Here is a 22,060-nt window from a genome sequence, read left to right as displayed (position 1 = left end):
TGATATGCCGTATCTTGAGTGAAAGGAATGCAACCAGAGACCAAACCAAGCAGTAAAATATTGTTCTGCCATACTCTGTATGTGACCTTCGCACAAAAGCTTATGCCACAATAAATTTTAAGGTGCCAAAAGATTTAGGCTGCTATCCTGTACATAGCTTCCTGTGGGAACTTCCTGTGAACTCGGTAGCATTGAGTAGGCATGCACTGGATTGCACTGTGAGCCTGTTGCAGTGAAAACAAGAAATGCAGTCGCCTCTCAAGAATGCCCTTTTTATATTTCAGTTTGCATGGTAATAACTAAACATGTGTAACATGCATATATTTATCTCTTATCATTTAAAAGCAGCACCAAGGTGTGCATGCAGGAAGCTCTGGATGCCTTGACTGAACTGACCTACCTTCAACTCAAGCAGGTTGGTGCTGTCTGTTCTGACAGCACCAATTATCTGTTTAAGGAAGAAGTGGGGAGCTGGATTCAGCCCCTTGTATTCTTGCACTAGTCAGTGGGGCACTGGTGTTAGTTCATCACTAATAGTAAAGCAGTCTTCTGCCTGGCCCTGAAAGGTGGCCCACAAAGCTGTTTTTTTGGTGAGCCATGCCCACTTTCCCCACATCTGATATCATGTACGGTGTCAGATGCCTGGAAAAGAATCACAGCCCTGCTGACCCCTCAATGAGGCCTGTGGAGGACTGGACACATCTGGATCTGGTCCGCTGGTTCCCAGCATTAGCACCCCAAATAAAGGGTCTTGTTTCACCCACAGCCACAGCCTTGGATGCAAGCAGAAAGCAAGCATATCTTTCCCTCCCCTCACAGATTTCAATCTGCTTCTCGCTCCAACTTCCAGCTTACAAACACACACAAGTTTCAACTCTGGCCTTTGTCTTTCTAACTACTAGCCAACTGAAGGGTGGGGAGCCCACCCATTTGCCATCTAGCATAGAGCCACTCCCTTTGCTTCCTTAAAGGCCCATTACCTCAACAGGAAGCTAGCCTGGCTCTTCCAGGAATTAGAAAGGGATCAAGGATGCACCCTAACTGCTCCCCATACTCATAACAATATAATATTAGTTCAACAGACCTGGATTTGAAAATAAACACCTCTCTTTAAATACTAAGTTAGCTGTTTAAGCACAAACCTACTAAGCAGCAACCTATCTTGAAGACACTAATTTATGTCCTGCTAACTGGTTTTAGGAATTTTCTCCCTTATCTTCAAGTTATGGTGGTAATTTGTCTCTGCAAACTATTTCAATAAGATATTTGGTGGTATGAATAGACTCAATAAGGGCGCCGCAGCCATGCTTCCTTTCTTTCAATGGGAATATCATCTCTGCATCTTTCCCCAAATTCATGGACCTCAACAAAACCTCTTTTCAAAGCGCAGAGACTTTGCTTGTATGCTATAACTGCTAATTGGCATGTCAGTTTCTCTGACCAAGACAGGATAGAAAGGCCGTGTTAATTATTTCTCTTCATCATATATTTGATGAATTTCCCCTCTCCTTTCTTCCTTTTCCCCTCTCTGTCTTTCACAGGGAGTCATTAGTTTGACACTGGACAATGTTCCATTATACCTGAACTCTTTTTTTAATGATCAAAAATCCAACCTTGCAGAATGTCTTTCAATTTTTTGCCTCCTCATAAAAAAAGGGGGGGAGGGAACCTTCATCATAAGTTGAATTCAGCTCTAGCCTACAGTATTGTGTAAAGATAATGAACTTTGACTATTATCTCTATAAGTAGTAGAGGAATGTCCTTATAAAGCAATATGAGCTCTCGCAATAAGATTTTGAGGCTACTCATAGCATTACAGCATATCTTGTATTATGAAGGTGAAGAATGGGGCTTACTTCACTGGTTTTACAGTGGTTTTACTTTGCCCGGCGAAGGGTGAGAGAGGAGGGCCCCCTCCCCGGCTGTGCCACGGTTTAAATTTCCCGTGGCCATGCCCCCTACCAGCGCTGACTGGATGGCAGGACCACCTCCAGCCATCGCCCCGCCCAGCGCTGGTGATGTGGCCGGGACGGCACAAGGAGGACGTCAATCTCTGTCCCCTGCCATATCACTCTGGGGGCCCGGATGCCTGGCCCCAACACCGCCCACCATAAAAGGCAAGCGGCCATCTCATATTATGAAGGTGAAGAATGGGGCTTACTTCACTGGTTTTACATTTCTATTACACCTTCTCTTCTCTTTGGAAATCTTTACTAAAGAAAAAAGCCACTGACTTTAGGAGAATATAAGAATACATCAAGATGCAGAAATATTGCACAATCATTTTAAGTGTTCACAGGAGTTGCATAATTTAATCACAAATGGTCTTTGTGTCCAGGAGAAACACTCTGTTAGTCCAACGTATGCAGCTATTTCTTTTGTCATCACAATATACATTTATTGTATTCAGGCCAATCCAGATCAGTTTAATACATCCTGGATTCCAATGGTGTCAAACATCATAAAGCCAAATATAAAAATGGGTGACTCAGACAAGCAAGTCCTGCTGCAAAACAACCAATGAATCCTTGCAGAAAACAAAAACCCATGCAAAACAGATTTTAAAAAATGAACAAAGTTCCAGATCCAGTTAATCCATGGCAGCCAGTTCAAAATACCATGCCCAGAACATCACTCAAGGAAGCGAACCAAACTATATGCTTCAGATCCACTCAACCCATGAAGACAATTCAAAGCCAAGGCATAAGCAAATCAACAATATATATAGTTATCACATCCCTCTCTCGTGCTTATATCCATGCAAACATGTACAATCTCAATTCCTTTCCCTTCCCTTCTCCTTAACACCTCCACCATCACCACCCACAGTCCTCTGCTCCCACTTCCACTGACCTAGTTAGCTGGGCCCCATCTGCATTGGCCAAACAACCTGAAATGCGGCACAGCAGGACAGGCCAGAGTACTGAAATATGTAGCAGGCAGAGCACCCAAGCTGCTGCTCACATATGTCAGCTGGTCCCAAATGCAGCAGCCACACTGCTGCTGCTGCCACCACCACCACGACACTACTCTGCCTTTCCTCTTCCCTTTGCAACTTCTGCCTCCACTGTTCCACACATCCTCTGCTCCCAGGGAGATTGTGGCATTCAATTTGCCTGGAAGAATAAAAGGGAATTCATGGAGCTATGGTGGCAAATTAGGAAGGGAAAAGGAGTTAGTGTGGTATGTAGTAGTACTCTTTCACCTTCTTTCCTTCTTTCCTTCCTTCCTTCCTTCCTTCCTTCCTTCCCTCCCTTCTTCCTCCATAGCAGGTCCTACAGCCCAGATATTTTGTACCTGGCTCAAAGACCCAAAGGTGGCACCTCAGGCCTAGAGGTTCTGGGCCAGACCCAAGAACCCTACTTGTGATCAACCCGACACAACAGGCTTGTCAGGATTGAGAAACTAGGATTGAGGATGGAGCAACTAGGAACAAACTATACCAACATGGGTCCTAAATGAAGGTTGTAGAGTTTGGTGGCAACAAGCCAGAACAGGGACCGCAGGAAAGAGGAAATAGCAAGAGGCAGTTGCATTGGTGAGGAGAGTCGACTGGACTATATAATATAGGCTTTGCCCCTTTCAGACATCTGGGATGCAATAGTAAACAATGGGTGCATTTTGACAGAGCCAAGGATCCCAGGGGTTTAGGGACTGGCCAATAACCTCCAAGACTGTGGATGCTAACAAAATGCTTCAAATAATACTGCTGCCAGTATTTGCTTGTTTTCTTTTGGGAGCAGAGCTCTATGATCTAATTAGGGGTGATGTCCTGGCTAACAAGCTATCTCCAGACTCCATCAAATTACGGGAGAGACTGACGCAGAAGCCCTGTTTTTCCTGTATGGGTGTCGGATAACTGGAAGCACTAGTCAGTGGGGGAAATCAAATTTAACAAAAAAAGAAAAAGGGGAAAAAAGACAAGTGATGTTTGAATATGTAGAAACTGCTAGCAGTCTGTTAGTGCAGCTTGAGGGTGGGGTCTCAGAGGACTACTTTTGCCCATATAACCCTACTCACTTATAAAATTCTTTTTGGAGGGCCTTTTCTGGGTGCCCCGGCCTTCAGAAATGAGGAGTTTCCTGGCTTATGTCAGTTTTGCTGGTTATTAGAGAGAGGCAGGAGTTGTGTTCACCACAGACCAGTCTTCCTCGATCGCCAGATGTTTCTGACTATAATTCCCACCAATAGCCCAAACCAATATGGCTATACTGGCTGGGGCTGGTGGATGCTGAAAACTGAAACATCTGGAGGGCACCAGGTTGGGGAAGGCTGCCCTGAACATGGTGTGGATAGTGCTTTTAAGTGGTTTAGATGGCATTAGTTGTATCTGGGTGGAGTAAGGAATTTCCTGTTCTGTTCTTGATGGAGAGAGAGAGAGAAAGTTCTTGTCTGGCTTTCGGACTAGTGTTTACCGTAAGCCAGGTGTGGGGACTCTTTAGCCTTCCAGGCGTTGTTGAACTACAACTCCCAGGATGATGGGAGTTCTAGTTCAGCAACATTTGGAGGACCAGAGGTTCCCCATACCTCCTCTAAGATTTCAATTACATTCATCTTCATTTATCCTTTCTTTTCTTATCGTCCTTTCAGTTGCATTTGCTTTTCTGAGTCCCGATGTAGGTAGCCTGGAAATACAAAAGGCTCACATCTTATCCTTTAAAAACAATAATAAAAATCTTACCATTGCAGAGTAGCTGGAGTGGAATGTGGTTTGGATGCTCTGTTATTCTCTTTCTCCTCATCTGTTGCGAGAAAACAATACGAGAGAAAAGACTTTCAGTCAAACCACTAAAGCACCAACAAGGGGGATGCAGGATTAACCATTGTACATAAAATCTCACGCTTTCCAGGATAAACTCTGAAAGTTGCATAGTATAGCGGGAGTCAGTGTGAATCAGCATGTAGTTTGTTTAACACAGGGCTGCAGAGCCTCCCTGGGGCTCTCTTATCTGGCCCTCGGAACTCTCCCTGGCCACATTCCCTTCACCAGCCCTACTTTCCATCCTCCTTGAGTGTTTCTGCCTTGATGCACTGAGGCAGCATGTACCCTGATTGGCTATATAGTTCTGAGAGATTCTCCTCTGTGCATTTGGTTGAATGTCATCCTGAAATGTACAAGGCCCGAAGTAAGAAAGACAAAACATCTCTGTTTGCTTCTCCTAAAATTATACCGTTTTAGGAGATTCTAGTGTTTTCAAGACTTTTCTATCTGGATTCCATTTGTGTTATTTGTGTGACTTTGCTAACCAAAGGAATTGCAGTCTAAAACATCTGGAGGGTACCAGCAAAGGCTGACCTGGAGCTTAGTGTCACTCCCTACACCTTATTGTAACTGAACCAAAGTACAAGTATTCAAGATAATCATATACTCATCTCCTGCTTCCCCCTTCCTCCATTTCCCCCTTCCTCCATTGTTTCCCCTTATTTTGGAATGTAAGTCACTTCAGCTAGGGGCTTTGTCATACCTGTTCTTTGAAATGAACAATGTAGAGAGGTAGATGGCCTATATTTAGAAATTAATCAATTAATATGATGGTAACAACAGCTGTAAGCGAAAGATACCATCACCTTCTCTCTGAGAACTGAGCTTGTAAAGGTGTAACAGGCACAATAGAATTTATTTCAAAGATAGGGATCCCCAGAAAAATCCCGATGGAGCTACCAGTCAGAGTAGACAATAATGGGTGAACTGGGCAATCAGTCTGATTTGGTATTAGGCAGACATTGCGATGGATTCAGCCCCTTGTCAGAAGGCTATGGGACCACTGAGAAAATATCAGGTTATTCTCTGTTTTTTTTTACTCTTCAGATAGTATTTTATTTTGTTCACAGGCAATATGAGGGTTCCATTCCTCTCCCATTTAATATATGGGTGAGGTGAGTCCACCCAAAGAGTGTGTGGGTCAGATGCTGAAGGGGTGGTTGTGATGCAATGGTCCGCCTCCTCCTGAGGCCTATGAAGCCTAACGATGGGTTTGATGAACAAACATTGGCCCCTTCCTTCCTCACAGAAGTACTGTGGCAAGAGAGAAGGAGCTACAGAGGCAGAACAGTGGTGTTACCTGGTTCTGATTGGTGCATCTGATCCCCTTCCCTCATGGCTAGCTTTCCTTTTCCATTTACAGCCATCGAGGAGTAAAAGGCTGTTTCACTTGACTGGGGCTTTGTCATTAACATGTATCAAACTGGAATTACCCGGTTGAAAATCTTCACAGAGGCCGGCACCTTAAAATCGGGCTCAGTGAGCTAAGACTGCTGAGCCAATGATATCACAAAGGACAGTGGGTTGACATCAGCTTAACAAACGTGAGGTAGAGTGTATCAAACTACCTCACAGAGGTCTTGACATCATCCAAGCTGGCCAGCAGGCTGCACCCAGTGGCCACGTAACAGCTAGAAGTACTAAACCTACAAACCTAGTACAGTGGTACCTCGGGTTACATATGCTTTAGGTTACAGACTCCGCTAACCCAAAAGTAGTACCTCAGCTTAAGAACTTTACCTCAGGATGAGAACAGAAACTGCGTGGCAGCGGCGCAGCGGCAGGCCCCATTAGCTAAAGTGGTGCTTCAGGTTAAGAACAGTTTCAGGTTAAGAACGGACCTCCGGAACGAATTAAGTACTTAACTCGATTAAGTACTTAACACTGTATTAAACCTAGAAGTATTAAAACACAAGCAGGATGGGGAGACCATTGCCCTCTTTCCATTGTTGCTCCCCAGCTACTATTCATTTGTACACTGTCTGTGGGCATGGAGGGCATGGACTAATAAATAATAATAATAATAATAATAATAATAAAATAATAATGGCTAGTAGCAACTGAGAGCCTTATTCTCCATTAACTATCCTCCACTTTCAAAGCCATCTAAGTCAGTGGCCTCCACCACATCTTGAGGCAGTGAGTTCTATGAATTAGCAAAGCTTGATGCAGTATTGTCACTCCACGCCCCTCAAAAAAACCCTAAAAACCCTCAGTTGTCATATCCTTTCAGAAGAACACAAGAAGAGCTCTGCTGGATCAGGCCAAAGGCCCATCTAGTTCAACATCCTATTCTCACTGATCAGATGCCTATGGCAACAGCATTCTTTCCACCATGATTCCCAGCAAGTAGCATAATGCCTCCTAGTACATAGTCATCATAGCTAGTAGTCACTGATAACCTTATCCTCTTAGGAAATGTAAACACAGCCATATACCAGGGACTAAGCCACCCTGGAATCAGTCTACTTCTGAGTAGATATGCATAGGATTGCATTCAGAGAGACTTTACCGAGACCATTCTGGAAGTCTCACCTGCCCCCACCCGTAATGACTGTAAGAAACATGTGTCTTCTATGAGCCATCACAGATGGTGAATAAGAGCCATTGCAGAGACAGTGCCACAGACAAAATGCTCATATCTACTTTCAAATTGCCTTAAAGTCCATCCTTCTTATTGGAGTGTTCACATTCTGCAGTGAGTCATCAACTGTTGCACATGCAGATGTGAACTGGCTCTCGAGATAGTTGCAAGAAGCAGATTCAAGACCCTGCCCTTTTTAAAATAAATAAATTACAGTTTGTCCATTTTCTCTTAATATATTGCCTCATCTCAGCTTCATGCACACACCACTAAAGCTATAACGCCATGTACAGTGACTTGGGAGTAAGCATCACAGAATTCAGTTGGAATTACTTAGGAGCAAATAAGTACTCAACGGTGGTATCAGGAAAGAAAACAGTTACAATACTAAGCTAAAAGACAAAAGACACACACAACACGTTGCATATATCGTTGGCCACATTCACACTTTACACTGGAAAGCACTATGATACCACTATAAACAATCATGGGTTTCCCCCCAAAAGCATTCTGGAAGCTGTTGTTTGTTAAGAGTGCAAAGAACTGTTAGGAGACCCCTGTTCCCCTCTCAGGGCAACGATTGCCGGAGTGGTTTAACAATCAATCCCTCTTCACAGAGAACTCTGGGCACTGTAGTTCTGAGGAGGGAACAAGAGTTTCCTAACAATTATCAGTACCCTTATTAAACTACAGCTCCCAAATTTTTTGGAGGGGGAAGCTTTGACTGTTTAAAATGGCATTATAGTACATTAGGTTAATGGTGTAAAACATGACTAAAGTCTCCCGGAGAACTCTGGCCTATAAACTGTTTAAATAAAATAATGCTGTGTTCTAGGTAGCAACGCCAGTCATTTTATCCTAACTATGGCCCCAATCAGATGTATGGATGCAATTGGATGTTACCATAAAGCACCAATGCTGCAGCAAGCAAAGGCTCTAGCAGCTCAGCCAGCTGCTTGTGGCTGGAAAGCCAAACAGGATGTTTGTGACTGTTGCCATGGAAACAAAGGGGCAGTCCATTCTGTACTGAGCACCGGATGTTAGCTCAGTGTGTGTGTGTCATATGACCCGTACTGGATGTACATGGGAGGAGTTTCTCCTTGCTGTTGTTGAGTGCAGACATGATTCTCTGTACTGATGTAAGAGGCAGAAATAAATGATGTAAATAGTTTTCTGTCTGCTTCTTTCCCCTCCCTGGGGACACCAAAGGGGAGAGAGGAAGAACGGTGTGTTCCTCTCATACATCTGAGAAGAATCGCCGGACCTCGCCTGCTTATCAGCAGAGGTTGGGAGACGCGGGGAGGTCGACAGGAATATCTGCCGGTGCCTACGCTTGTGGCACATTCCTCTGACCCAGGCAGAATTCCAACATTGGACACTACAGCTTTTGGGTCCTTTCTGGAGATACAAGTCTACTGAAAATGACATATACTTACTTTCATCATTAGAAACATTCCCCAGAGATGTATGACTGGAATAACGTTTGTTTTCACTTTCACTGAGACATCTTTCAATCCAACTCTCTGCAAAACAACAAAGAAGTTTTTTTTTTTTAAAAAAAGGCAGGATGTTTCCCATGAACGACAAACCTTTTCTTTCACTATTATACAGTAAATAATGTTATCAGTTACAAACCAAACAAGTGTATGTGTATCAATAGTTTGCTCTTCCCAGTGCCATTTTTCTAGAAACTTATGGTACCAGAAGAACTCATCATGAACACCTCCCTTGTTCTCTTATAATGGCAATGGCGCCAACCTGAAAGGTGCCAGAACTGAGTTCTGGTGAGTTCCGGCTGGGAAAAAAAAGCCCCGGCTCTTCCTTTCTTTTCCAATATGGGCCACAAAAGGTGAACTGAGGAGCCCCAAAGTGCTTCCCCAGATTACAATGAGGAATTGAACAAAAACTGTAGGACTAGGTGCCAGCATTTGTAGCCTATGTAACTATCTTGAGTCACAAATTCCCCATTTTTACAGTTTGAGATGACACCGTTTATTTGTGCAGATAATAAATACTTGTCACTCAGCAGAAGATTAATCCTTTTTTGCCCTCTCAGAACCTGATATTACTGGGTCACCTTTTCTACTTATTTGAGATATACCAAATGCTATTACACCGATGTTCAAGAGGGGTGGTGCCAGGGTGCCATGCAAATTATCTTAAGGAAAATCTCTGGTGTATATTACATTTGGTGTATATTTTATAAAACACAGAGACTCCAGCACATGCCATTATTGGTATAAAACCACTTGCAACTAACCCTTCTCAGGGAGTTGTCAGAACTGTTAGGTTACTTAAAAAATTCCATTTGGTAATATATGAACCAACATTACTAGAAGGGTCTAAAAATAGAAAAATTCTACATTTCTCTCTGGAAATTGTTACGGTGCTTAATATTAGCCTACAAGTTAGAATCTGACAGGAACATGGTTCAACTCAAGACACCGTATTATTATAAAAGTCTGAAAATGGGATCTAACACTCCATACATGACACTTACAAGTTTACCTCATTACAGAAGCCTGTGATCCACCTCAAAAAAAGGAACAAGCCACACGCATGGGATAAAATGTTGGGTAGTGGGAAACTCCACTCCCCATCTCCATCTTTAATTAGGCTTATATGGGTAAATTGGGGTTGGCATGTCTCACAAACAGCCAGCCAGGAAGCACATGTTTTGCATGCAGACAGTTCCATGTTCAATCCTTGGTAGCCCCAGGCAGGACTGGGAATGTCCTCTGCTTAATGTCCCAGAAAACTGCTGCCACAGTCAGTGTGGGCAGTACTGAACTTGATGGACCCAGTTGTCTAACTCAGCCTAAGGCAGTTCCCAACATGTGCCTATCTATGCTTGCAAAATGCAAGCTTTGTTTACCCATTTTCAGCCTCAATCCATCACTGACAGGAGATAGCAAAGTGGTTGGCAACTTCCCAAAACAGACAGGAGGAAGCAAGAAACACAGACACTAGTAAATGAAAAAATTACTCTCTTCAATACAAAGGCATGCCATCCGGTCTACTTCCGCTCACCTCGTTGCAGGAGGGTTGTGTTCTCATTAAAACCATCCAGTTAAAAAAAAGGGGGGGGGGGAGATAGCTCACTCACACATGTACACATACTCTCTCACACAAGATTGTGTACATGCATGTGTGTGCACACAGAGTTACATGACTAGGCAAAACCATGGGCCAGTTCACCTTCATCATTAGAACATCCCAAGGTTAGAGAGTCCATCATTCCAGCCAGTCAGACACCTCTAGGCAGTTTGTAGGCAGGGAATGATAGTAATAGCTATTCCCAGTTATTTACTCCCAGCACCTGGCATTTAGGAGTACACTGCTTCCAATCCTGGACTGCTGCGACGGGGCTTCAATCCTATTTAGTGACCATGACTAACAGCCACTCTAGATCTATTATCTTCATGAATTTGTTTGATCGTCTTTCAAACTGCCCATACCAGGGATTTGGAGAAACCATAGTTCCTAGTATGACAATAGTATAAGGGGGTTTCTTTTTAAGGGAGGGATTGTCGCTCAGTACGAGAGCACAAGCTTTGACTGGGGAGGGTTGCAACCACTAGTCTCCCCAGTTAAAAGGTATTGTAGAAGCAGGTGAAAGGGGGATCCTGTTCAAGCAGAGGGTACTGGGCTAAACGGACATACAGGCTGACTAATTAATGGATCCATTTTGGAGCAACCCTGAGCAACACCAAAAACACTTTGATACAAACAAAGCAGATTATCACTAATAAAGCTGGCATGCACTCCCATGGCCAGGGCCACAGTGCATCCCAGCATTTGTCTCAGCATTGGGCCTGATGGTGGCTGGTGCCAGTTGCCAACATCCCTTTAAATTTTTAAAATATATTTTTGGGTGGCCAGCACTTTGAAGAGAAGCACTGGGCAAAGTAGCTGCATTTGAAGCTGCCACCATTTCGCCAGTATGCTTCTGGGCTCCGATGCAGCTCATCTTGGACAGGGGCAAGGTGGGAACTGACGGGGATAGAGGCCCCCTTGCCCAAGGCTCCCTCGGAACTGGTCCACTTTGAATAGCTGCTGGAGTAGTAAGTTCTTAGCTTCTTTTGGTTTGCATCTAGCCTGACTTGTAACCATAAGCAGCTCCACAGTGAGCTGTCTATGGTCCTGACCATCTGTGACCTTCTGCTGTCCTTGGATAGTACACTTCTGCAGGCTCCAGCCTGGAATGGGATGTACCCCATTCCTACGCATACTCAGTGGGATTTAGCCGCAGAGAAGTACGCACATGTCATTCAACATCAAGGTGCAGTTATCTAGCCTGGGTGGCGGAAAGATATAGACAACACTCCATTCTAACTAAAGATTGCTTTTTTGGCTTTATTACAAGCCATAGTAAACTGCCGATGAAGTGACGTGAACAAGATGCTTTGACTATCATTTTTGAAAATACAGTCATTTTTAAAGGGCAAAACTCAATCTGATAATCTGTCTTTTTTCGGATTGTATACTACTTTGTCTATCACCTAGGCAATCAAATGGAAGATCTCCCCCCTTTCCAAGTATACAGCCCAGAAGGTCATGGCTGCCCATTTGCTTTTCACCCCCTCTAAATTTCTGCCATGTCTGGTCTAACTATACTATCCTCCAAAAGATGGAAGGCTTCATCAGCTGGTTCCATCCAAAGTTCCATTGAAGTTACAAAAAGTTCCATTACCCCTAGAATTCATAGCTTAGGTTCCCTCCCTCTACTACAAAAAACCCTTTTTATAATATTGATGAGCAGCAGTACCATATCCAATATGGTACTGGGACAAGGGCCCCAGTAAAGACAGAATGGACAGCTGCAGAGCTTAAGCACTGCACCTAATGAATTTCTCTCAGGGCATGGTGACAATGTCACATAGGAAGTCTCAGTCTCATATATGAAACCAACATATTCTTCCTTGGGTTCTAGCTCTGTTGCCTCTTCTTTCCTTTCCCCCCAGCCAGCACATTATTCACTCTTCCACCCCCTGCTAATTATTGTCATGGTTGCCAAGGCTACAGGGTTAACTGCCACCTGTTGCCTTCTTCTGTACATTGCCATGTTACGTTACATTACATTACGGAGCAGCAGTCCAAATTTGGTTAAAGGCACAGGATTCCTCCACAGGCAAAACAGATCAACTCTTTTAAGGAAGCAGGAACAGTCCCAGAATGTTATTGTGAATGGGCTGGGTGCACACACTATCCGTCACTGTCAGCAAACAAGGCCAAGGGGTTCGCTAGAGGTTCATGTGGTCTTTCTTTTCTCTGATGTGCGCATTATGCAGATCCTGGTTACAAAGCCAACTGGCACCATGGTTGCATGGGGACATAATTCAGACAAAGGCCACATTCTAACCATCCATTTAAAGAAGTATCATATCACTTTAAACAGTGATGTCTTCTCTCAAAGAATCCTGGGAGCTGTGGTTTGTTTAGGGTGCTGAGAATTGTTAGGAGACACTTATTCTCCTCAGAGAGGTACAATTCCCAGAGTTCCCTGTGAAAAAGAATTAATAGTTATATAGTGGAACCTCGGTTGTTGAACATAATCAACTCTGGAAGACCGTTCAACTTTCAAAACGTTCAACAACCGAGGCGCAATTGCCGCTCAGTAAAATCCACTGAAAAAATGGAGAAATGTGCCTTGGAAGCCATTCGACTTCCGAGGTACATTCGAAAACGGAAGCGTTCACTTCCAGATTGTTGGCGTTCGAAAGCCAAAACATTCGACATCCAAAGTGTTTGACAACCGAGGTTCCACTGTACCACTTTGGGAACTGTAATTCTCTGAGGGAAATAGGGGTCTCCTAACAACTCTCAGCATCCTTAACAAGCCACAGTTCCCAGGAGTCCTAGAGGAAGTTAGCAGGTCCCTGTAAATTCTACAGCAGCAGTGGGGAACCTCAGGCCCAAGAGCTGAATCTCCATGTCACACCCTGTTCCAGTCCATGTTCCCTTTCCCCAAACTACACCAAAGCCTCCTGGCACTTCTTGCCTGGGTGGAAGATGGAAAGACGAGTGTATGGTGTGGATGCCTGCAGAAGTCTTTGACCTTTGCATAGCTGAAATGTTGCTTACCATTCAAAGGTAAGAAAGGTAAATTTCACCACCCAGTTTTTGTCTCTGGCCTGTCCATCACTGGTATGCAGCCCCCAGGTGGCTTCCCAAGAAGGAATGTGGCCCTCAGACTGGTGAAAAAAACCGATCCCTGTTCTACAGAAATCAGTACAGCTCAGGCTGCCTGAGGGAACCGGCTGCATTCAGCACTCTGATGTGCCTTCTCATCATGCAGACCACAAAACACTCCTGGCAGTGGCTTGGAGGTAGCAAGAAGTTCACTACTCCAGTAGTCAATGTGCACAATGAGCCGTTGCACACAAAAGGATCATGATACGAAGCACCAACCACATAGATGCGGTAAGAAGGTAAGAAGAGCCTGCAGGACTAGGCCAATGGCCCATCTAATCAAGCTCACCTCACCCATCATTTTCACAGTGGCCAACCTGATGCCTATGGGAAACTCACAAGCAGGAGCTTCTCATAAGAACACTATTTCCTCCTGCGGTTTCCAGCAACTGGTAATGAGAAACCTTCTGCCTCTGACCTGGGGAGGCTGAACACAGCCATCAGGGTTAGTAGTCACTGATAACCTTTTCCTCCATGAATATGTCTTATCCTCTTTTAAAGCCATCTCAGTTGGTGGCTACCACTGCCTCTTGTGGGAGCTAATGCTGGCACCGTTTAACTATGTGCTACAGGAAGAAGTGCTTTCTTTTGTCTGACTCTTCCAAAATTCAGCTTCATCACATGTCCCTGAGTTCTAGCGAGAGCGTTCCAGCTGTATGACTTAGGGTGGGCTATAAAAATGATTCCAGGGAACGTTCTGCTTTCTGCTACACTCGCAGAGTTTTTAATCTGGTTATTTTATTGTAAAGAAAAAGTTGGGCCCACAATGTTTTCCTGCTAACAGATACAAAAGGATTCATGCAGAAGTAATGATGCGTTTCTCTTTCTCTCTTGTCCTATCTCACATTCTCTCCCCCCCCCCCATCCTTTGGCCCACCCTCCGAAAAGGCTCTGCGCTAACGTGTCTCAAAACTGTGGAGCTCAGTTCTCCTCTGATGGAAGTGGAAGACAGCCTAGAGGACATAAAAAGGGGGGAAGGGGGAGTCTTCTTACTCTTTTCCTTTAGATGCAACAAAACAAGCATCTAGTCTTGAATAATACTTGCTGCTGAATACAAAGTTGCTCAATAGATGGTCTGTGTACCAAGGCTCATAGTGGAAATGATCCAACAAAGAGAAGCGAGAGGTGAGCAGACTGGGCCACCCATGTGATTGAAATTCAGTTCCCTACATTGCCACCCAGCACTGAAAGCATTTTGTTGTTGTCCTTACCATCATTCATATATATATATATATATATATATATGGGGTTTAGATTATGAGATGCCTGCTTATTGTCTCTGTCAGTCTGAGGACAGCAATGCTGAGACAGAGTTTGCAAAGCCCGGACATTCATCTGTCAGCCAAAACTTTCCATTGACAGAACTCCTGTTCCTTTTTAAAATGTGCAAAGCTTTTATTCTAAGTTAATGCAAAAGATTGTTTCTAACAGACCATTCCTAAGCAAGCTGTCCATCCATGCATGAGCAATAGGTGGAAGAAATTAAGGAAGAAGGTAATCAAGCAAATCATAAGGGGGGGGGGAATCCTTGTTGCTTTAAATATTGTTTACCAATTTGAACCTGGCTATAACAGCTAACAGTTTTGCACAGCTATGTGCCATTCCAGAAAAGCAAGGGGGGGAGGGGTATTATAAGAGGTGATGCTGGTAAACGACAGCAACCCCCCTCCAAAAAAGCCCCCAAGAAAATGGATGGGTTTCTTAAATTAGAAAGCGTTTGAGCAACGTTCTCATTCACATTGCAAAATAAATATTAATTCCGAGCATGCACAGAGATGAATCCTAGAGATGACACCAACAGAGTTCAGAACCGACCCTATCATTGGGCAAGGTGAAGTGGCTGCCTCAGGTGGCAGGTGCTACTATGTATGTGGCAGTGGGGGTGAGCAGCCATGCAAGCTCTTTCAGTTATTACTCTTGAGCGCCTCAGCCACTCGTCTCTGTCGGAGGACAGATCTGTGGGTGCCATGAGGCATCCCCATATCCTTAAGATAGACTGCAGCCCTTGAGTGCAGTGGCCCTACCTTTGGGAAGAGTGAGGCAACCACCCCGGGCAGCAGGGGCCAAGATGTGTGGGGTGTGGAAGAAAGGTGTTGTAGGCCTGAGCCGAGTGCATAACACAGCTAGCTTGTTTCTCTCAGGTGGGGTGGAGGATACTGTCTAGTGCTGGAATAAGATTTGACAGCCAGTCTGGTGAGCTTCTGGAAGGTGGGCCTCCACATTGTCCTTCACCTCAGGTGGCAAAATGCCTTAGGCCAGCTTCGGACATCACGATCCTCCTGCCGCAAGTGTTGAAGCAAGAGTCAGCTGCCAGTCTGGTCAGCCTTCTCTAGGTGGGATGGGAGTGGGTTTGTCCTTTGCCTCAGGCAGGTTATGACTTTTCGATCTGCAGAACCTACACTTCTCCAAGTGCCACACACTGCCCATTTGGCATCTATAAGGAGTTGGTCCTTGTCAGGGACAGGCTAGATGACAAGGACTGGTGGAAGGTACCAGCTGGGGAACCCCCAAGGAAAGCCCCCGAGGAGGAAGGCTCAGAGCCTGGGGATTGGTGGTGGGACACTGAGGAGAGGTCAGCGGGAGAAGGGTGGGAGAAATGGTTGGATGCTGAAGAAGCAACAGGCTCTAGTGAGCAAGGTGAGCCTGTGACAGGGAACAGCTCAGACTCAGAGGCTGAAGAAGAGGAGCAGCGCAAGTGGCTGAGGGAGAATGCCAGGAGTCTACCTCTCCTGTGGTGACAAGCTCCACTCCCGCCTTGACTCCAAGGACACACAGAGATTACAGGTGCCCTGACATAGTTTGAAGCTGCTTGGGAAACATCCAGCAGGGACGGAGATCTAGTGGAAGGCAGGAACTGTCAGTCCTGGCAGCTGCTTAATATGGGCAAGTCTGGTCAGGAGGTATTGCTGAGCTGTATGCCATTTTCTTGAATAAAGAATTAACTACACAGCTGAACTTTGCATCTTGTGTGCTGATCTGCATCTGAACAACTGATAGTCTTTTAGTGTGGCAGCAGCAGTCCGCCCCAAGTACCCCAGGGAGGCAAACAGATACACAATTTAAAAACAAAAACTAAAGCAGTTTCATACTGAAACACTCACAAACCATTCTAAGAACAATTACACTTAAATACGGCTAAAACCAGTTACAGTTAAAAAGTATTCCACAACTGGGAACCATCACTGAAAAGGCCCTGTTGTGGGTCAGTGCCAACCAGGCACCACCAACAAGGTGCCGCCTGCTGAGTTGCACAATGTATTAAACAACTTTGTTTTTAACTGCCTTGCTGGCAAAGCATTCTGGAAGCACATTACATAATCCTTTCTCCTTCTCTCTCTCTACCAAGGGAGAAACAATTGGTATTCAGGCAGATTCACACTAGTGAGATCTCCCACAACAGAAAGCTCATGCTCCCTTATGCATCCACACACAAAACATTAGAGAACGGGTAGCTGAAGTGGAGCCCCCCAGACTACAACTCCCATCAGCTCCAGCCTGCATGACCGACGGTCAAGGATGATGGGAGTTGTAGTGCAACATTGGCTATCCTTGCATACACATATATTGGAAAGCAGTCCATAAACCTCAATTGCTGTAATTACCACCAATTACGCTGCCTCCACCCCTTATTATCTATCATATAACAAAACATCCATTATATCAGCTTTCATCCCAGCTACCGTTTTAAAAGGCAGTTTACTCAGCTGCTCCGGATTTCAGTGTCAAAGCTGATGGTGTCTTCCATTCCAGTTATAATTCGGTACAGACGAATGGAAAGACAAGTGGGAAGCAGTCAGAGAATTAACAATACTTCACTGTTTGCACGGATGGGGGAAAGATTTTTAATTTAATGTACTATATTACTATATTCACTAATAGGGCTCCTCCCGAGGGTGCATTGCAACAGCTTTGAAACTACGAGCCAGCTTGTGCGTACTGGAAGCAGATTGTGATCCAGAGGATCAAGACCTTCATCGCTGGATATGAAATTTGTTGAATTTAGCACAAGTTAAAGATATGCAGCTTGAACCGATGGATTAGTTAGCTGGCTGGGGTCAACCTGGGTCAGAAAGAACAAGTTCAGGCTATGCTTGCTTATTTTTAGAAGCTATTTTGGTTCTGGTGCGATTATGTAATATGGGATGGGGAGGGGGAAAAGGAATTTTAAAGAACTTGGAAGGATCTTCCTGTTCAGGATGCTCCATTCTCCATCATACCCAGTTTTCCATTTTCCTTCTTCTCAACAATCCACAAGCATTCCGTGCTCACTGAGCATGCTCAGTCCTCACTGGCGACCTTCTCTAAGGGTTACGGTAATTCATCCATGGGGCTTTCCCCTCTCTCAATCTTTCCCCCCCAACTTCTGCAAACTTTGGAGCTTCCCCCAAAATTGAGGATGCCCCCCTTTTGTGTGGATGGCCTGTTTTAGCTACATATTGAAAGGACCTTTTGTCGGCATCCCTTCAGCTGTGAAATGTCTCGTCCAGCAAGACCCTTCTAGCACCTGCACTGAATATCTTTTCTTGGGCCAGTCCCAATATAACCTTGTTATCTCCCCAGGCCTTTTAAATTACATTATGGCTACATACAGTTATAGCTCTGTGGCTTTTAGTCTTCTGCATTCAAGTTTGTTGCTGCCGAGTTCCCTCTGTTCCTTAATTTGTGGTGCTGTGTGGGTTAGTTCGTCCCATTGCAATTTTGGTTGCTTTAACCCCTGTAAGTCACCTAGAGAACTTTGGTTGAAAAACGTTATACAAATTGTAGAAATAAATGTATTGCAGTGATTAACAAAACAGAAATTTTAAGTTCTTATGGCAAACATTTTGCCTTCTGCCTTCAGCAGCAGTAAAAAATTGTGCTGTTTCCAAGGTGGCAGGTATTGAGCTCTGAGGATGGAATACTCAGAAGGCTATCAGTCACTAAAACTATACGATGCTGGTACATAGCTGTCAACTTTCAGATTTGAAAATAAGGGATCAGCAGCCTCCCTGTCCCGGGGACAGTCTACAGGATATCTAACAATCTGGGATAGCAGCGGGAAGCAGCGGGAAACAGCACTGGAATAAGAGAATTTCCCGCAAAAAAAGGGAGGATTGACAGCTATGTACTGGTACTGTACTCTAGGTCGAGGCTATATGGTGTTAAATGTGTCCAGCAGGTACATAAAGTTGTTCTCCAGGGGGTGCATGTGGAAATCTAAGCAACTGCCGGCACCACAAAAAAAGCCCATTTCACAGAAGAAAAGCTGACAATACTTAGAAACCCCATAACCAACAACAAGCAATGCGCCTATCTCACACACAGAACCAGAAAACAAATAAAACACAGACAAAAAAGCAGGTAATCATTGCAATCATACAAGCCCTGTAAAGACAAGTATGTGGGCATATGTTGGCAAGTCCCATCCCCAACCTCTGTCCATTCACTTAACTTTCTGTCTAGTCACAACACATGACCAAACTGAACTGTACATAATTACATGTCGTTGGGAACATTCTTCCAAATGCACTCACTGCATGCACATTTACCTTGTGAATAGTGTTACCATAAAGCACATCATTTCATTAGCAAATAGCCTCCCCTACCAAGCTTCTTCTTTTCCTTTTATTGGTTCAGTTTGTCTGGGTTGTCTCTTATTTTTACATTCAGTCCACAAAATAAAATAAAATTGAACATTCCTCCCAACCTTTTGAATAGTTGAACATATTCATAGCCTAAAGCAAAAGCTCTGAGGGTAGGCTGGCCTGTGATCTGAACATACCTTGAACTATTCATATTCGGTCTGTCTATCTATCTATCTATTTCTAACCCACCATCTATCTTCAATCACACACACTCCTAAAAAAAAGCAGCAGTCTTAAAACATCAGGCAAATCACAGTTCAGGTTCAACATTATCAACATTACCCCAAAGCCTGAATCAACAGCCTGGTTTCAACCTGACACTGGAAACAAAGATATTATCAGGGCCAGGTGGGCCTCAGAGGGAAGGGCATTCCACAACTGGGGTGCCACCACAGAGAAGACCCTCAGTGAAGACATGGAAGGCTGACATGGTACAAAATCAACTCGGATTTAAAATATGTGGATGAGTGAATGGAGAGGCCGTAGCTTAGTAGCAGAGAATATGCTGGGCATGCTGAAGAGCCTTGGTTCAGTTCCAGACCTTTCCATTGGACAGGATTAGGTTGCAGTTAATGAGAAAGATCCCTCTCCACCCAAGACCCTAGAGACCTCCTGCTGGCTGGGGCAGCGATTGTTGGACGAGATGGACAAATAGTCCGGACTTAGTATAAGGCAGCTTCTTATGTTCCTTCAAAACACTGAAAGCCAGCTTGTAAACTTCAAGTTTGGGCAAAGTTGTCCTCCCAGTACTGGCTTTGCTGCAGCTTTCCTGAATAAGGTTGGTACTGGGTAGGATGGCAGCAAGGTTGGGGCTGTGTAGATAGACTGGTGGGAGCACCAGTTTCACTCTGCTGGTGCACCTGTGTGGCCCCAGCTTTGATGTGGTCCTGTCCCAGCCTAGTCCTGTCCAGGTAAGCTGTGGTGATGCTGCTGTCTTATATTCTACTTTATATGTCAAAAGAATCTTGCGCTTAAATGGTTCTAAACGAGTCTTGCACAACTTATGACCCACAGTGCTGAGCACAGTCAGTCACTAATCAGGTATGGAATATGGACATAAAACCATAAGGAAAGCCCTGCTGGATCAAGCCAATGGCCCATCTAGCCCAGCATCCTGTTCTCACAGTGGCCAGCCAAGGTGCCTGTGGGAAACCCGCAAGCAGGACCTCAGCTTCTTCTCCCTAGCAATTCCCGACGACTGTGATATAATGTCTCAAACAAGTATACTACTTCTCCATCAGAGACTCTATAACCTCCTTCCCCATTTTTAATGCCTGCAAAGAGTCGGGGGGGGGGGGGAGGTGTTGCTAAGCACATGGGAGGCTATGATACGGCTGGCTGGCTACGCAAAAGTGTAGGCCTCAGACCTATCTGCACTCTAGATTTAAAGCAGCATCAAACCACTTTAAGCAGTCATAGCTTCCCCCAGAGAATCCTGGGAATTGTACTTTGTTCTTTGGTGCTGAGAGCTGCTTTGTTGTTGTTGTTTAGTCGTGTCCAACTCTTTGTGACCCCATGGACCAGAGCACGCCAGGCACTCCTGTCCTCCACTGTCTCCCGCAGTTTGGTCAGACTCATGTTTGTAGCTTCGAGGACACTGTCCAACCATCTCGTCCTCTGTCGTCCCCTTCTTCTTGTGCCCTCCATCTTTCCCAACATCAGGGTCTTTTCCAGGGAGTCTTCTCTTTTCATGAGGTGGCCAAAGTATTGGAGCCTCAGCTTCACGATCTGTCCTTCCAGTGAGCACTCAGGGCTGATTTCCTTCAGAATAGATGCGTTTGATCTTCTTGCAGTCCATGGGACTCTCAAGAATCTCCTCCAGCACCATAATTCAAAAGCATCAATTCTTCAGCGATCAGCCTTCTTTATGGTCCAGCTCTCACTTCCATACATCACTACCGGGAAAACCATGGCTTTAACTATACGGACCTTTGTTGGCAAGGTGATGTCTCTGCTTGCCCTTATTTGCCTCCCAGACCTGCGGTTTAATAATCGACCCCTCTTCCCAGATAACTCTGGGAACTGTAGCTCTGCGAGAGGAATGGGCACCTCACAACCCTTAAGAAACTACAGTTCCCAGAATTCTTCATGGGAAGCCATGACTTTTCAAAGTGGTATGATCCTCTTTCAATGTACAGGTGCAGAAGGTGCACTCATGTGTTCTAAACAAACAGAGGATTTGTTCCACTCGACATGGGAATATAAGTTTTGCTTACTATATCGGTAGGACAATGTAGGAAAGCTGCCTTATGCCCCGTCGGATGCTTAAATTATCCATCTAACCCAGAATTGTCTACTCTGGGTGACGACAGGTCTCCAGCACTGGCCTTACATATCACCTGCTACAAGAGATGCTAGAGAATGGGACTTTTCACATGCAAAACATGCTCCATCGCTAAGTTCTGGTCCCCTTTGCTAAACTATAAATAAAAACAACAACATATCATTCACCTGTTCATTTCTCAACTTTGTAAACACCAGTATCAGAATGGCTATTAAAGTTTCTGATGATGCTTCCTCCCCAACTCCAGTATTTTCAGCAGAAGCATCATTTATTTTCAGCAATGAGAATTGCAGCTCTGTGAGGAGTCTCTCAACTCCCTTCGTGAACTTGCCAGAATTCCTGGGGGTGAAAGCCATGCCTGTTAAAGCGGTACAAGAGCACTTTAAACACACAGTATGGATGTGACCCTGTTCAGCACTCTGCCACCCAATGGCTGCTTTGCACCATCTCCGAAAGAAGCGTGTGACATTTGAAGGGGATCCAGGGTGCCACAAAGAGTTTTAAGGAGGTCAAGGATTCGCTTTCCACTAGCCAGGTTCTAAGTCCCTTTGATTCAGAGAGGCAAACAATTGTCACTACAGATGCACATGGGACAGCCTTGGCACTGCCAGGAC

At 44.8% G+C, this 22,060-nt stretch overlaps 1 protein-coding gene across 3 annotated transcripts in view; it reads right to left on the bottom strand.

Annotated features, from left to right (window-relative positions):
- The window catches only part of RFX4 (regulatory factor X4), a 64,159-nt gene that overhangs the window by 30,832 nt on the left and 11,267 nt on the right, over positions 1 to 22,060 (bottom strand). For 2 of the 3 annotated variants that reach the window (XM_080971698.1, XM_080971696.1), the window contains exons 2-3: positions 8,783 to 8,869; positions 4,682 to 4,742 (exon numbers count right to left, since the gene is read on the bottom strand). In XM_080971698.1, coding sequence (XP_080827824.1) covers positions 4,682 to 4,742; positions 8,783 to 8,869 — 148 coding nt within the window. Of the gene's footprint in view, positions 1 to 4,681; positions 4,743 to 6,062; positions 6,271 to 8,782; positions 8,870 to 22,060 lie in introns of those variants that run through there. The other variant, XM_080971697.1, reaches the window with a different exon arrangement.

The sequence above is a fragment of the Podarcis pityusensis genome (assembly GCF_964106645.2).
Source record: "Podarcis pityusensis genome assembly, chromosome: 10".
In the NCBI taxonomy this organism is placed as follows: Eukaryota; Metazoa; Chordata; class Lepidosauria; order Squamata; family Lacertidae; genus Podarcis; species Podarcis pityusensis.
Note: the sequence above shows the minus strand (reverse complement) of the source record. Positions and strands in the feature narration are given on the sequence as shown.